The sequence below is a fragment of the Aplidium turbinatum genome, chromosome 6 (assembly GCF_918807975.1).
Source record: "Aplidium turbinatum chromosome 6, kaAplTurb1.1, whole genome shotgun sequence".
Lineage (NCBI taxonomy): Eukaryota > Metazoa > Chordata > Ascidiacea > Aplousobranchia > Polyclinidae > Aplidium > Aplidium turbinatum.
In genome coordinates this window covers 3,029,202-3,045,489 of record NC_137477.1, presented here as the reverse complement: position 1 = coordinate 3,045,489, position 16,288 = coordinate 3,029,202, and the positions used below count along the sequence as shown (strand labels likewise).

Below are 16,288 nucleotides of genomic sequence, written 5' to 3'. Positions count from 1 at the left end.
GTGTTACTGCCTCTTATTGTGTCCATTAAGATGCTAGAGTGCATTAGAAGATAGCGAGTGAGCAGTTTCAGGGATAAGCCAAAATTCGATATTTTGAAAAAATTCAAACCAGGTGAACCAGGGTCAAACGTTAATATTTTTTTGTAAAATTTGGTGTAGGAGATACATTTACCAAAAGGAACAATATTCCAAACTGACGAAAAATTTAAAAGAAAAAAAATTTTTTTCGGAGATTTTGCGTCAGCCTAGTAAACACAGTCCTCTGAGACGGCGCAGTCAGAACAGATTTTGCTTGAAACTTGTTGCATTTTTGTGCTTTTGCGCGTATTGTAAGTTGTGACGACATCGCAACGTTTTCTAAGTAGTTTTTATCTGGATAAACATGTGTTTTAATGTCTATGAAACCTATAATCTTGCATTCGTTTGAAACAGGCCCAGGGTAAGTCATGATCATATGTAAACTTGAGTAGCCTACCAGTAGGCTACAAAGTCAGAAATTCAAATGATGTTGAGATTCAGTTCAGATTATGTTAATTAACTACCGAACCGGTAGCCCGCAAGCCTAAATTGTGTATTTGCCTTTGTAAACAAAAAAGTAAGGCTATAAGATACACTGCCAACTTTCCCAATTTGCCTGCAGTGCCACGATTTCAAATGCAACATCGAACTCTTTCTGATAAAGCACTGGCAATATTATGCACTACCGAAGTATCTCTGAAGAATGCACTAATACTAGAAAAAGAAACAGTTGAACAATGTGACCGTGATCTGTAGTTTAAAAGCAGATGTTCTTGTTAAACTTCTTCTTTTTTTCGAAAAGTGTGTGCAAGGAAAGCTGCACCTTCAGCCTTATTTTTCAAATCCATTTTCTCTGCTAAATGCCAAACCACTAGTAAGCTACATGGTCGAAGTAACGAGAAAGCTGCACGTGCACTTTATGTTGCCAAGATGACTAAGGAAATGGGCCATACCTTACAAGTATACGACTGTGGCCTAATAGTAAATCCTGGCTGTTCATACATGGGAGCTTCTCCAGATGGGAAGGTGATAGATTTTTCTGCGCAGGAAAGCCAATTCCAAATTTTGGAAACAAAGTGCCCATACAAATATAGACACCATAGCGCAGGGGCAGTGCCGGATTAACCATTAGGCAAAGTAGGCACGTGCCTACTGCCTACAGGCCAGTCAAAAATCCAGGCCACTTTAAAATCAATAAAAATTTAGTCGCGTTTTGAAAATAATTATTTTCTAAACTAATAAGTAGCCTATTTATCTTAATAGCTCTGTTTTTCCAGATGAATACTTAGAATGTACTTGTCTCTTTTAGCTTAGCCTACTTGTCATTCAGGCGGTGGGATGGCGCAACGGATTATAAGGCGTTGGCTTTCCAACTATGCAAACCTGGTTCGACTCCCGGCTTCAGTTGGTTGTTGAAAACACCGCTCACCTCTACCTATGGTGTAATAAATTAGGTGGGCCATGGCCACCTGGAGATGCGGCCTGATTCGTCACATTTTGCAGATTTTGATTACAGCTACTACTAGTGCTTGACTGACATTTTTTGAGATGTTTTTACTTTTTGCGGTTTCCTAATGACATAAAACTTTTTTGTTGCCTTAGGAAGCAGTAGCAAATGAGAAAAAGTAAGTTGAAAAACGCAAAATCAGACTGTTATTGAAAATTAACAGTCTGACTAAAATCTTCGAAATCAAATTTTCTTTGTTTTTTAACATGTGAGGATGTTAAAACCTATTGTGTCATCTGGAGAAAACAGTCAAGAAAGCGTAAAAATCTAATTTTTAGAAAAATTTATTTAAACGTTCGCCCAAAGTTAGAAAAACCTGGAAATTTCTGCAAAATGTGACAAATCAGGCCGTATCTTTAGGTGGCCATGGGTGGGCATAATTGCTGCAGGAAAGGAGGACGAAAGAAAGGAACTGGCCACCCTACTCTCCTTAGTGCCGAAGGCTTAGTACAATGAGAACCTTATCTTCTCACTTGAATCAAGTATGGGACCACCTTTACCTTTTACTTGTCTCTAATGGCTACGAATTGCTCGGGGGAACGCTCATTTTCACAACTAAAACGAATTAAAGACGTTAAACCAGTGGTTCCCAACCTTTTTTTGGCTGTTACCCTAATCTCCACCCTGAAGCGAGTCAATTACCCCCACAATCAATTTTCAAAAACAAAAGTGTTTATTGCTATGTATTACAAAGGGATAACTATGATAATCAAAATGCAATACAGTATAGTGAATACAAGATAACAATGCGCGGTAACTATTCAATGCGAAGGTTGGCCTGGACTTCAGCCGTCAGCTTTGTGATCCTGGGCTTTGTGGTAGGCCTACTGAGGGCGATTCTTGTGTCGCTTTCGACATCCAGGCGATTGAGCTTCTTTGTCTTCATTCCCAAGACAGTTGAAAATCCTTGTTCACAGCGATACGTTGTTGAAAAAGATGTCAGGATATTTAATGCTCCTGTCGCTAATGTTGGTGCGTCTTGGAGTTTGCCAATCCAGAAGGGTTCCAACTTCCAAGCCTTTCCCTTTGAAATCAATTTTCAACGCTTCGTTCATTCGGAGAGTGCTAAACTCTTCTTTGGCCGGAAAGTCGTCATCATCCAACTGGCTGTCATCACACGTGAAGGGCTCAGTGCACCATTAAAGACTAGCCAAATTCGGAAAGTAGTTCTCCATCTTCTTGGCTAGCTGGGCTAAATGGTCAGCTATGTCATCCTTCAACGCTGCTGTCAACTCATTTCTATAGCCTTCGAGGTAGATGTCGAGCGTCTGAAACTGCGCCCATGTGCCTCTTCCAATTCTCTTGTTCTACAATTTAACCTTCGTGATAAATGCTGCTACGGCTACTTTGGTGTCGATCACAGTTACATTCTTGTCTTGAATTAAAAGATTGCCTTTGTTAATCCACTGTTGATTGGAGAAGTATTCAGCCAAGTCGGACTTCTTTCTATCAGGAAAACATGAACAGCCTCACGAAGTTCGACCAGGCGGGTTATCACTTTTCCACCAGACAGCCATCGTACTGTGTGTACCACACAGTACAGTAGTGCTTCGTATCTTTCTCCCATCTCCTTGCACAGTTCCTTGGAAAGACGGCTGTTCAATTCCTGCGCTTTTATAAAGTTTACAACCGTCATTTGCTTCACTATTTCCACATCTGGTCTCGTTACCCCCCAAAAATAGGCAAATTACCCCCAGAGAGTAATTTACCCCCAGGTTGGGAACCACTGCGTTAAACGATCAACAATGTGTCAACAACCTCTTGGTGGCACTTTTGTGTATTGAAAGCGATCTACTCCGTAAGATGGACCTCCAAAAACTAGTTAACGCGTTTTCAATCGCAAAAACGCGCAAAGGTGTTATTTAGTTAGGCATATGACCACGTTTTTGCACGGTACCCTATGTTATAGTTGCAACAACGATCTTTGTGACAATGATTTGGCAACACTGATAATTCTAATTTTTTTTTAATTGGCAACCCTTATTTTCGGGCCACTTATAAAATGTGCCTACAGGCCAGCAGACCCTTAATCCGGCACTGCGCAGGGGTCCGCAAATACTTGTTGGCGTGACCCAAAAAACAATCGTTCGAAATCTTCGCGACCCAAACGTATTAGAAGCATATAATTTTGTGCAAAAAAATTGCAATTTAATGTGCATTTCAATGCGGTCATCCCCGCTTGTTAAGCCCACATCGGGATCGGACAATTTCGGACTTAGCGGGGGACGATTTCCTACCACTCCCATACCTTCAGTAATTCCGGAATGGACCAAATTGGGCTTCTAAGCGGGGGAGGACCTATTAACCGTGAGTTTCGTCGTCGTCGTCATCGTGTAAGCCTCTGGGGCCGAGGGTCTATCCTTTTACCACCCCAAACTCACGATGTTCCCGAACTACACTGGAAGGCTACTAGAGAGCAGCCAGTCTTTGATTTCATCATCCATGAGGTGTAAGCCTTTCCACTCCGTTAGGTGACTTGAAATTAATATAGTCATTCATGATGCGGTCTGCAGTCTGTCCCTCGGCACCACATTCACAGGAGGAGGAAGAGACCATTTACAATTGGTGCTCAACCATGCGGTTGAGCGGAAAAGCTCGACGCCCGTACGGAGACGGTTGAGGCGCACCAAGGCCTGTCTTTGTAGCGTCAGGCCGATTTGGCATGTGTCGACGTCGAAGATAAACGAATGGAGTCTGGTGGTACTTGACTTCAATTCTGAATTCCAATTATGGTCCGCCCAAGTAGGCTAGCTGCAAAGATGTCTTGTTCATCAGCTTCGTTGATCAGAAGGCTGCAGCGGCTAGCACGAATGGGTGTCTTGATTTCAGTCGATAGGGGTGCTCGTTTGGGGAAGCAGAGATCTTGTGGTGGAGAAGATGGTTAAGCTCCAGTGTCCGTCGGCCGAGAGATAGTGGTTGTGCTCTAGTAGCGCAGCGCGGAATGTCAGTTTCTTGCGCAGTGACACCAAATGGTGGTGGTATGTGACTGAGCGATATGTCTAGTGTCAGCCCAGAATAGTTTGGTTTGGGGCAGAAGGACAGACATTTTCCATTGTACTCAACATGTAGCTCACGATCAGCTTCCGGATTGTGTAGGTGGAAAGCTGCTGTCACAGTTTTGGTTCGCTCAGTTTCAGTCGCCAGTTCTGGAGATAAGCTGAGAGAGTTTTTAATGTCCTGTCTCAATGTGTCTTTTAAGCTTTAAGCTATAACCGTGGGCTTAATAAGCGGGGACTACTGTACTACAATCGAAATTATAAATTTTCTTGTACAAATTTGTACGAAACACAGCACATCAAAGATAGGGGGGTGTGTTAATTGTCGATTCATACCGTACGCTGCTAAAAATTTGTGGAGCAGTATCAAAATCTAGAATATTTATGAAAATTCGATATACGATCCCCCTAACCCCCATGTACATGCCCCCTGAATAAAAGTTACCCTATTTTCAGAAACATATGAGATTGTTGGCCTTTTCACCCACTATACTTGCGTTTTGGTGGTATTTGTCTTACTCATATGTGGCTTTTCGGGGTCTGTGTTTTCAAATATAACATTAGAAACTTCCTAAGAATTTTCAATATGGCGGTATTTCAATATGGCGGCCAAAATGAGGCTTGGAATGGGTACTTTTGTAAATTTTGACTAAACATAGTTGTGTGATATGTCGAATTATAAGTTTTCGAGGGCGTAGAATACGGATTTGATCCCAAAAGTAGGCTTATTCTTTCCTGGCATGCGCAATGAATATACCTGAGTATTTATATATGTTCATACTGATAAATTATGCTTGTTATTTTACATTGTGTTTTGCAATATCCTCTTATTAGGCTGGGCCAAAAAAGGGGTTATTTTTAAGAATTTATACTACGAAGTTGTAAGTCACCTAAAAGTTGTGAATGGGTATCAGGAGCAAACCCATGATAAAATTTTTATTTTTCAATGACATCTTACGGTCAAACAGTCCGTTACCATAGCAACCGTTTCCGGCAAGACAACGACTTGACTAAAGTGGTGATTTTTCAGGCTGTGAATGACTGTTAGGGCTCATTTTGGTACCAAAATATGCAAAAAAGACAGCCAAAGAGCATGGAACATATTATACACGATGTCTATGAAACAATTAATTCCACTTTTAAATAAAAAAACATATTTTCCTCACATTTATGGTCAATTATTGAACAAAATAAAAATTAGTTATCCCGAAATGTACCATCATCATCATCATCAACCAATTTTGATTATACAGGCCATGAATTAATCCTCATGTCGAGGGTGTGGTCTGTCTGTCTGTCGAGAACGAAGTCTTCCCCTCCACACCTCGCGATTTATTGGGTTGGCAGAGTCCATGTTCAGGGCTACGAGGTCAAGTTTTACAAGTTCTTCCCAAAAAAGTTTTGGTCTACCTTGACCCCGCTGTGCTGCGGTGTTGACACATCTGACCTGTGAGATCCAGCTTGAGCTGCGCTCAACGTGACCAAGCCACCTCAGTCTGCCTAATTGGAGGACTTCACTGATGTCTTTTAATTTGAGCTTTGATAACAGAGTCTCAAACTGGATGTTGTCTTCAGGTTTGAGTAGGCAGGTCCATCTTACGATCGCTCTGTCATTACGTTGTAGGCGCTTGACGGTGCTTGCTAAATCTACATGCCTCTGTTGACCAATGGAAGTCAATTACTTCCAAGTAACTTCAGTACACAATACAAACTCATACAATAAACATTCATATTAGTCCCAACTGTACAAAATGGAGGCCAGTGACTTTTTTGTCACAACCTCAGATGACGTTGCCAGTCCATGCAGCTTCTCTCGGACACCCTTCACAACTATGTATAGTGCCCGGAGCCGAACTGCTTTTCACATTTGGACGCTTTATTTGTGTTCAAATCTGTGGCGAGTCCTAGTGCCCGCTTTGCTGCGTCATTGACAACATGGAGGTTGGCCACAACTTTCTTGCCATGACGGTAGTTATCTGAGGTGGTCCATTGTGCAACGGGCAACTTGACAAAGCTGGAGTCAATATTCAAGAGCTCAAACATGGTCCAAGAGTCATGTCCAATAAAGTCTTTGAGGGCTTTTGTGTCCAATTGATGAGGCTGGCATCTCCTGTTTTCTTGTCTGTGTACTGTCTGACGCGTTATGGTACCTCAGCAATCAGCATAGCATTTCTCATCGTCTGTCTGTCAGATGATGTTCGTTCTGAGAAGAGTGCCAAAGAGACCAATCTCTCTGAGAGATACCATATATGATTTTGTAGCTTCTGTCTGGCCAGAAAAACAAAGGAGAGAAATTTGGCAGGCCACATCATTGGGTCCTTGCTGATACTGGCCTCTGCCTTGAGGGGGTTCTTCATTAGTACCAGGTCTATCGATGGTGCATCAGCAGCACTCCTGCTCGTTAACTACGCTTTTGTGTAAAAGATTGCCAAGAATACAGCAAGACTGGTGAGTGGTGATGTCTTCCAATTCTTCGGGTGCATATACATTCCCAAGCTGGCATCGGAAGAGTGCCACCTTAAACGTGTACAAAGTTTTGCTAATCCAACGGGCATGGTGGAATGCCCCAGGCGCTTTGATGGTGATGGATCTCCACCTGGCAGGGACGATCCCTCCAAGAAACAGCAGTGTTAGTTCTGTCACCTCCAGGTAGTCATGTTGAAGAGTCTCCTTGGTGCTGTTCTCGATCCATGTCTGAAGGAAGGTGATGTCTGAAGGAAGCAGTTACCTCGATCAATGTGTAGTTGTGGTTCAATTCGCTCCAATTGTTCACCAGTTGCTTGAACAGCTGTTCATTGGATCATGTGGTTGGGCTAAACACAATTGAGCAAGATGCCCCCCAATCAAATCATGGATATGGTGTCTACATGCCAGTTGCAGAAAACTTCTACCAAGCTCTGTCTCCAGTCCAAAATGTCTGCCTCGTGTTTGCCAAAAACTCCCCTTTTTTGGCTCTGTATCTGTCGACCTATTCCTCTTACTCTTCCTTAGTTTGTATTCTTCAATAACTGTTAGGATCATCTGTTCTATCGCTTGCCACGATTTAAGGGTAATACCAGTATTTGCTCACCAGTCCTGCAAGTCCTTTGTTACAAGTCTAGCGTTATCCAATGCACTAGACTGAAGATGGCTGGCTTGCTACAGTTAATTGTTTATGATACTCATGGTACTGAAAAAACAAGGCGATCCTTTTACAAAGGACTCTTATGTGGATGAGATTCTAAATAGTAATACAACAGAGATTGAGAAACAGAAGCGGTTATACCTCGAGATCAGATACGCCCGTGACACTGCACTCTCAGTTCCAAAACAAAGTGACATTTTTCGTTTATTGAAAGACCATAAAAAGTTGCCATCTTCTGTTTATGGAGCCAATCTGAAAGCTTACCTGAGTAATTTGAGTTGCTAAGCGGATGTTACGATGACTGATTTAAATTCTGTTCTTGACGGCATGAATCTAACAAAGAGCTGAATACTGTGTTTTATACTAAATTACATATACGTCATAAGTTTGAAAATATGTTGTTATCAGCTTATTTTTCGTTTGAAATAATCATGAATTCGTATTCTACGCCCCCGAAAGCCTATAATTCGACATATTACATGACTATGTTTGGTTAAACTTTACGAAAGTACCCATTCTAAGCGCCATTTTGGCCGCCATATTGAATTACCATTATATCGGATTTTTGGAGGTAATTTCTAATGCCATATTTGAACTCACAGACCCCGAAAACCCCTATAGGAGCACCATAAATACCGCAAAAATACACGTCGTTTGGTGAAAAGGCTTAAAAACTCATATTTCGATGAATTTATGGATACCCCCTTTTCAGGGGGCATGTACATGGGGTTAGGGTGGTCCAATATGATAATTGTTTTCATATTCCGGATTTGGATACTACTCCACATATTTTAAGCACCGTGCCTCGTTGCTATCGTGAAATTCGTCAAATAACACACCCCCCTATCAAAGAGTAGGCTATATGATTGTATTTATTTTTGCCATACAAGTTATATTTGTAAGTTAGTAAGTTTAAACCGTTTTGCGACCCACTGTGGATGGTCTCGCGAACCAAGTTTGGGTCGCGACCCACTATTTGCGGACCTCTGCCATAGCTTCAGAGCAGCAACGTCTTACCCTGATTTTTGCTTAGAACTGAACCAGGCAAACAACTTGCCACAATTGAACATCTCTCATCACTATTATTACCAAATTCAAGGACAAATGGCTATAGGCCATGGCTTACTTAATACAGGCCTTGCCATCGTTTGAGCTGGAGTCCAAGCTGGAGGCGAACAAAAACTCATATCTCTAACTTGCTAAACACACTTTTCAAGGCTTGTTTGCCCATTTTGTTAAATCCTGTTCGATTGATACCATATCAGTCAATAATAATCTTTTTTTTTTAATTTAATTGAGAAGTTATATGCATTCCATGTTTGATTTACAATGAATGACACATTTAAATCAAGCACATAGTGGAATAAAAGGTGTTAAATGAAAGGGTACAAATGCACACAAAACCATATTTCTTGTCAAGCATAATCTGCTATTATTAACGTTGGTTTAACGTCCGTAACGCAAATACAAGCACAACACAAAAGCACAATGAAAGACAATATGTATGGGTCATTCTATTATAATACAGTCGAAATTTTGTAACCCATCCTCTCAGAATTTCTTCATTTTTTAATATGTTAGAGCTATTGGGAAAAGATGAAGATTGGCATTTGCATTGTCAAAATCCATCAAGCCGTTTTCAAGATATCGGTGATTACATTTGTGCCACTAGAAGTGCTATTTTCATATCACAAAAACAAAAATAACTTAGAATTCTTATTTTTTATGGTACAGAAATAATAAAAATATGTCTTCTTATAGCTTTTGGGGCAAGGAATTCAAATATGTTACTGTATTACATTGGTGTAAAAGCAAAGGAAAACACTTTTTTTATTGTACAAAAGTTTTGGGGTACTCCATTTCAATGCCCCATATCTCAAATCCACAAAAAGATTTTTTCCCCCAACTAATGCATGCTAAACTGTCAAGAAAAGCTATCTGCTTCATGTAGAAAAGTATGACAAACACGTTTTGTTGCAAGCTTCTGCAATTGACATGAATTTTTCATTGCTATATTCATAATGTTTTCAATCAATAGACTTGAAGTGTCATACAATGAAGGCACTAATGGTGCTCTACAGTAGTAGAGCGAAATGCATATGCCATAAATAGGGCACTGTTGATTATTGATTTTGTGCAGCATCTCATTTGTCTCTTTTCAAATCGCGCAATATGTATACTTAATAAAGATAAAGGCATATCTTTGCACTTGAGTCGTAAATGCAATCTTCCACTTTGACTCCCGCTCTCCATTATGCAAGTTCTAGTTCATTTCGTTTCAACTGTGCAATGGGTAACAATTCTTGTCGTTTGGTATACCACGTTTTATAACATTCATCAGACTCCTTTAATTTTCCAATAAAGCACTTCTCCAGTTCCATAACTTTGACACGTAAATTGTAGCAAGAATGTTGTGTATTGTAGCCTACAGTATGTTCTACAATAAGTTATTTGCCTATTAAATTCCTAAACGTCATGTAACGCACAACACATTGAGTACTCTGAAAGCATTGTTCACTATCATACAGTAGAAGTCAAAGTCTCATTAACGACCAAAGAAAATAGCCTTGCCATTTTGTTGTTGATGATTTAGCTGGCTTTCTGTATTTCTTAATAGGAAGTGGTTATTTTTCCACACTTAATGCCATTGTTGCAATCAGGTGTTGCCAGAGTTAGGATTAAAGTTAGGAAGGGTTAAGGTAGGGTTTAGAGTAAGGAATAAGATTAGGGTTTTGATCTTTGCCCAGGACTAAAAAAAATTTCCAAACTACAAGGTTTTGTTTTCAACAGCTTTAATCTTTTCTCAAATTAGGGCAGAATTCCTTATCTAGCAACACTATTGAGGCTATTATTATATTATATTAGTGTAAATACAACCACAGCCTTCTTAATAACTGAATAACTATTGCTGAATTGATTTAACAAATGTAGTCAAGCTTCACAAGTCATTCCGTTCATTGTATGAAAAAAATGATAAATTCTTGCAATGAACAATAGACATTCATACCAAGTAACAACCAACTGCAAAAGTTTACAAGACTACACATTTATCATATCTTTGGCAAGAAGCAAGTAATAATTGCAACTCATCACACAACATTTACGCCCCATTATGAATTAATTGTTATCAAGTTACCTAAATATAACATGCGAGTAGCTAATTATATGATTTTATTCAACCATAGGCTTACCTTTTAGGTTCCTTATAGGCTATTAACCTATTCCTGATCATTAACATATAAAAAAACTAAAGTTTTAATCTCTTGCTTTGACCTAGCCCTGCGCAAAGATACTCTCTTGGTAAAATTCTCTGTCAAAAACAAACATGCATTAAGAGTAACTTCTACTCTGGAATTTGTTTATTAAAATTTTTATCAAATCTTGATTGCTGAGAACCTGGCTGTACCTGTACCTATAGTAGGGAAGTCCTCTTTGATGTTTTGACTGTTCAAGGTTCAGCTATAATGAAAAAACTACACCTATGTAGCAACTTAATGATTGTGAGAAATCTAATGTACAACAGTTAGTGACTATTCACCAGCTACAACATTAGCTTATAACATTACCAACATTAATAACTTGTATTAGTAGATTATACTTTGGTGCTGCCAAAATTCACATCATCTTGTATGCAGCATAGATTTCTGTTTTCCCAATCATTATCTTCACAAAGACCGATTCAACATGTGGGATGGTTGTAAATAACTCGAACAAATGGCTACTTTAATATACGTTTGTACAAATTATGCTTGTAAAAGTTACACATACAGCAATAAAAAAAAATTGTTCAAAAAAAAAAAATCAACACTACATTGCTATTTCATAACCAAAATAAGAGAAACACCCCTTCTAGTCAGTTGGCTGTTTTCGTAAAATATTTTCTAAATCAATCGTTGTGACGATATATGCGAGAAATACTACGAGATCGCGGAGGAGCATTTTTTTTCTTTGTCTTTATTATCTTATCGAATCTGAGAGAACTCTTTACTGCAAACAGTGTAGAAGCAAGCTTCGCCTCCAGCTTGGACTCCAGCTCGCACGATGGCAAGGCCTGTATTACGTAAGCCATGCTATAGGCCAATCTGGAATGACTTGGTGTGATTTTATAGTGTCAAAGTCCAAGTCACTGTTTGTACAGAGAATTCCATTTGATGATGATTTTTGGAATTTTATGTTACCTAAACTAAACAATTTTTACTTCGGCCATGCTTTAAACTATTTATGCACTACAGAGGGAACTCAATAAATCATTTCGCTCTTTGAAATCTGCACATTTTTACGTCTAAAGCGCTTTATTCAGTGCAGACAAACAGACGGTTCATATTCAGCTGATCACAGGTCACTGCATGAACATGATGAAATTAACAAAACATGCTTACAAGCAATGTATAATCTTTCTCTGACGAAAGTATTGGCCTTTGAAAATTGCAAAGCATGCAACAAACAGCCCAAATTTGATTAACTACTCCAAGCATGTTAACTGGTATCTTTCTGTCAAAAAAATTAAACGAACTGACAAAAAGTTTCATAGACATTAAAACACATGTTTATCCAGATAAAAACTTCTTAGAAAACGTTGCGATGTCGTTACAACTTACAATATGCGCGAAAATGCAACAAGTTTCAAGCAAAATCTGTTCTGACTGCGTCGTCTCTGAGGACTGTGTTTACCCGGTCACGCCTGACTGATATCAGCTCGGAAAAGGGCTATTGAATAAGTTGCACAGTTTCAAACATTTACATCAATTGAAATAAAGTTTACATAATATATACATACCATGAAACTAAACAATAAATACTATTAATACTACAAACAATGCTCCATGCCAAGCAGAGCAAATTATATCAAATGTAGTTACTATACTCTCTAAAACTTTTTTAGAGGTTTTAGAGAGTAGTAACTAATATGAAAGCAAGATATTTTTCTAACAATCAGTATGGAATATTTGAGAAATATGTTGTTTCATTAGCATTATAAATTGTGATTACAACATTTTTTGTCAACTTTCGTAGTCTTTTTTTTTGTTTTCAAACACATCTCTTAGGTGAACACAACTATGCAGAAATCAGATCCAAACAGAGGAAAAGAATTCATTTTGATCAAAACGTGGTCTTTTCACATGTAAGTTGTGTACTCAAATGATTTAGACTGGTTTATTATTTTGCGGAATATCAATGATAACTTACTAAATGTTTAAAGAAATTATATTTGAATTGATATCCCTAAACCGTTATTATAATTGTTTTTTTTTAACTTGGAGATTTTTAGGGGAGTCAAAAAACTTGCCAGCTGTGTCCAATGTCCATTTCTACCAAAGAAATCTTGCACAGCATTTTAAGACACGTTTGATAGTGGCCGAAATATTATAATTCGTCAGGTTGTTGAAATATTTATAGCTATTTGTTTTGTTCAATTCAAGTTGGGCATGATGTATACCAATATATCGACCATTAACAACTCCAAATCGTTAAAGCTCCAAAATTAATAGGGCAAAGTTTTTACGTTTTTTGCATAAACCCATACTTTTTATATTTTTTTACAAAAAAACGTGCCAAATGACGCAGACTCGTGGTCTAACCCTTGTTTACATCCAGAGATGGGCAAGACCACCAGTATTGGTGATCTTGAAGACCAAGATCATGATCTTGAAGATCAATATAACTTTTTGTGTACTCGAAAAAAAATGAAGTTTTTGATCAATGATGTTGCAAAAAATAATTACTACAAGCAACCTGGGTAAAGGTATATAGTTGGTCTTGCTAACTTTTACTTTTGACTACTCGATCACTGGCCTAAGAATTGTAATAAGTTAGTGACTGTTGCTATTAGGCCTATCAATTGCTGACGTAGTTTGCGTAGAACCACAACGTCACACTCACACCCAAGGCCGAGGTTCATTACAGTAGTACTAAAAAAGTCGCAAAATATGCAATTAGTTTTATACTTTTTATTTATAATAAATAAATAAAAATAAACTTTGAACTGCATCCATTTTTACCAAATTTTTGTCTGGTGCATGTAGGAGTTTTTATTCGTGTTACTAAGTAGTTTTAACTTTCATTGTATTATGTCAATGTTTATTGCACCATTTAACCATTTGGTAACCTTGATACTGTTGTCTGCTATCAAAAAAGTTCAGAGGTTTGCGGTCAGACAAACCGCTCCATACTCAGATCTTAAGCAAGTCTCGGTCTGGTTGATTTTCTGCAATAAAACACTTTACATCAGGGCTTCCCAAAGTGGGGGTCGCGTAACGAACTTCGTGGTCGCAGACAGTATACAAAATTTACACAAAGCACTGCACATTAACACTTATGTGCAAGATGCTGTGAAAGTTATTAACTTTATTAAGAGTCGTGCACTCTATAGGCTACCCGAATTTTGCAAATTTATATAGTAAAATATGGAATAGGAGTTTGAAACCCTCTTTGCTGCATTGTAAACCTGGATTTCAAAACTAAAACCAATGCTTCAAAAAGTTATTAGTGTTGAAAAATCAAGTAGTGATTTTTCCAACGGAAAAAACTTTAGATTCTGTCCGCCGTTTTTTAAAGACGTTTTTGGAAAGGCTTTTCAAATTATGCTATTTGTCAGGTTTGCTTGAAAAAGGGAACGAATTTAATTTGTCGTTCCAAGGAGAAAATATTTATGTTGTTACAATGAAATCTAAAGTTGGAGCGTTCATCAAAAAATTAAACATCTAGAAACGAAAGGTTGAAAATGATTTGTTTGAAACATTCTCATTTACTGAAAAGGTTTGGCTAACAATGGCGTGGAATTAAACGTTAATAAGCCTCAAAAATCACATGAAACCCTGTCAAGTAAACCATGTTGATGCGCAATCTGCTGCAAGCGGAGATAGCGAATGATTATAAGCCTCTGGTTATCCACACTTGTCAAGACTGTTGAAAGAGTTTAAAAAGTAATTTCCTCTAGAATTGGACAATACCAATTTAGAGTGGATCCAAAACCCAATTTGCAATGCAAAAACAAAGTGCCGAGCACCTCTCTTTCAAATCTCAGAAAAAAAAATTGCAGATTTATCTTTTGACTCTTGAATTTTTGTGGCTTGAATTTTCTGGAAAAAAGTTCCACACTTTTTGACTTAGCCTTAGCCCAGGGGTCACCAAACTTTTTTCTCTGATGTCAGGATTGCTGCGAGATTAACAGCTGCTGGCCGATGCAAATCGCGAAAAGAAATACAACTATTTAGAATCTCCATTGACTTGAATTGAGCAAAATAAATAACAAAGTCAGCGTTGGAATAGCAAACTTGTGATGAAAATCGAAAGGTTGTTGGAAAAGTTATCCCCTGCTTTGATACACTACAAGTACAGGGCATCGTGCTCTTGAAACAACATTACATCTTTCCAAATTTGGCCTAGGTTGTCCCCATTTGTGGTGGCCAAATGACAAAAACAGAACACCAACAGGCAACATGTAGGCTGCCTGGTTGAAAAATATAAAAATTCAACATACAACAACGAACTATAAGAACGAACAATTTTAACAAAGAGGTCTCTATTACACAAAAAGGCAAAGCCAAAGACGGTTGCTAATGCCAAGGGAAGCACATGTACAGAATTAATTTGTAGTGCAGCTGTAATTTCCGCAGCACGTGGCGGTGCGGAAGAAATCAATTCGCGGGCCGGTTCTGGTCCGCGGGCCGTAGTTTGGTGACCCCTGCTTAGCCTAACGTTAGAGCGGAATTTTCACCATTATAGCGTAGCAGTAACCGCACTCCTGCTGTTAATATCCACGGATATGTGCGTGTCAGTGTTTTGAACGTTGATAAAATACCGTTCTAGCGTAAGTAACATTGAAATCGCCTTGAGAACACCATTGACAAACATCGAACGACTTGCTTTGTAGCAGAGAGCAGTCGCACCCATCACACTGAATAAATGTGTTTACTGTTTGGTTTTGTTTCCAGCAGGCTACAAGTTGTAAAGTAGTAGGCTTCGAGTACGGATAGCTTGGTTTTAGTTTTCGTTTAAATAAAGCCTTTCAGTAAATATCACAAACGTATATTTCGCATTGTTTATCCTTTTAATCGTAGAGGGTCGCGGAAAATTTTAGGAGATTAAAAGGGGTCGCAAGCAAAAAAAATTGGGAAGCCCTGCTTTACATGACCACAGTCGGCTAGAGTCCAGTTTTTTATCACTCCTATTCTAGACTATTGAAACATCTAAAATTGAGTCAAAGAAAGCAAACATTTCTTTAAAATTCACACATGGAAATTGTGAACAAACTTAAATCGTTTTTTTTACGTCAACATAAAGTACACGGAAGTTGACATCTTTATTATGACCAACACAGAAAATGTTTTCAATTTCGAAATGGCAACACTGACCAGATTAGATGGAGACTTTAAATCGTCTTTTGTTGGACCATGGCCACCTGGAGATGCGGCCTGATTTGTCACATTTTGCAGATTTTGATTACAGCTACTGCTAGTGCTTGACTGACATTTTTTGAGATGTTTTTACTTTTTGTGGTTTCCTAATGACATAAAACTTTTTTGTTGCCTTGGGGAAGCAGTAGCAAATGAGAAAAAGTAAGTTGAAAAACGCAAAATCAGACTGTTATTGAAAATTAACAGTCTGACTAAAATCTTCGAAATCAAATTTTCTTTGTTTATC

At 38.5% G+C, this 16,288-nt stretch overlaps 1 protein-coding gene across 1 annotated transcript in view; it reads left to right on the top strand.

Moving 5' to 3' along the window:
• LOC145771790 (uncharacterized) overlaps window positions 1-16,288 on the top strand; it is a 55,554-nt gene that overhangs the window by 38,799 nt on the left and 467 nt on the right. The window contains exon 13 of the mRNA XM_082583521.1: window positions 12,691-12,767. Coding sequence (XP_082439647.1) covers window positions 12,691-12,767 — 77 coding nt within the window. The remainder of the gene's footprint in view (window positions 1-12,690; window positions 12,768-16,288) is intronic.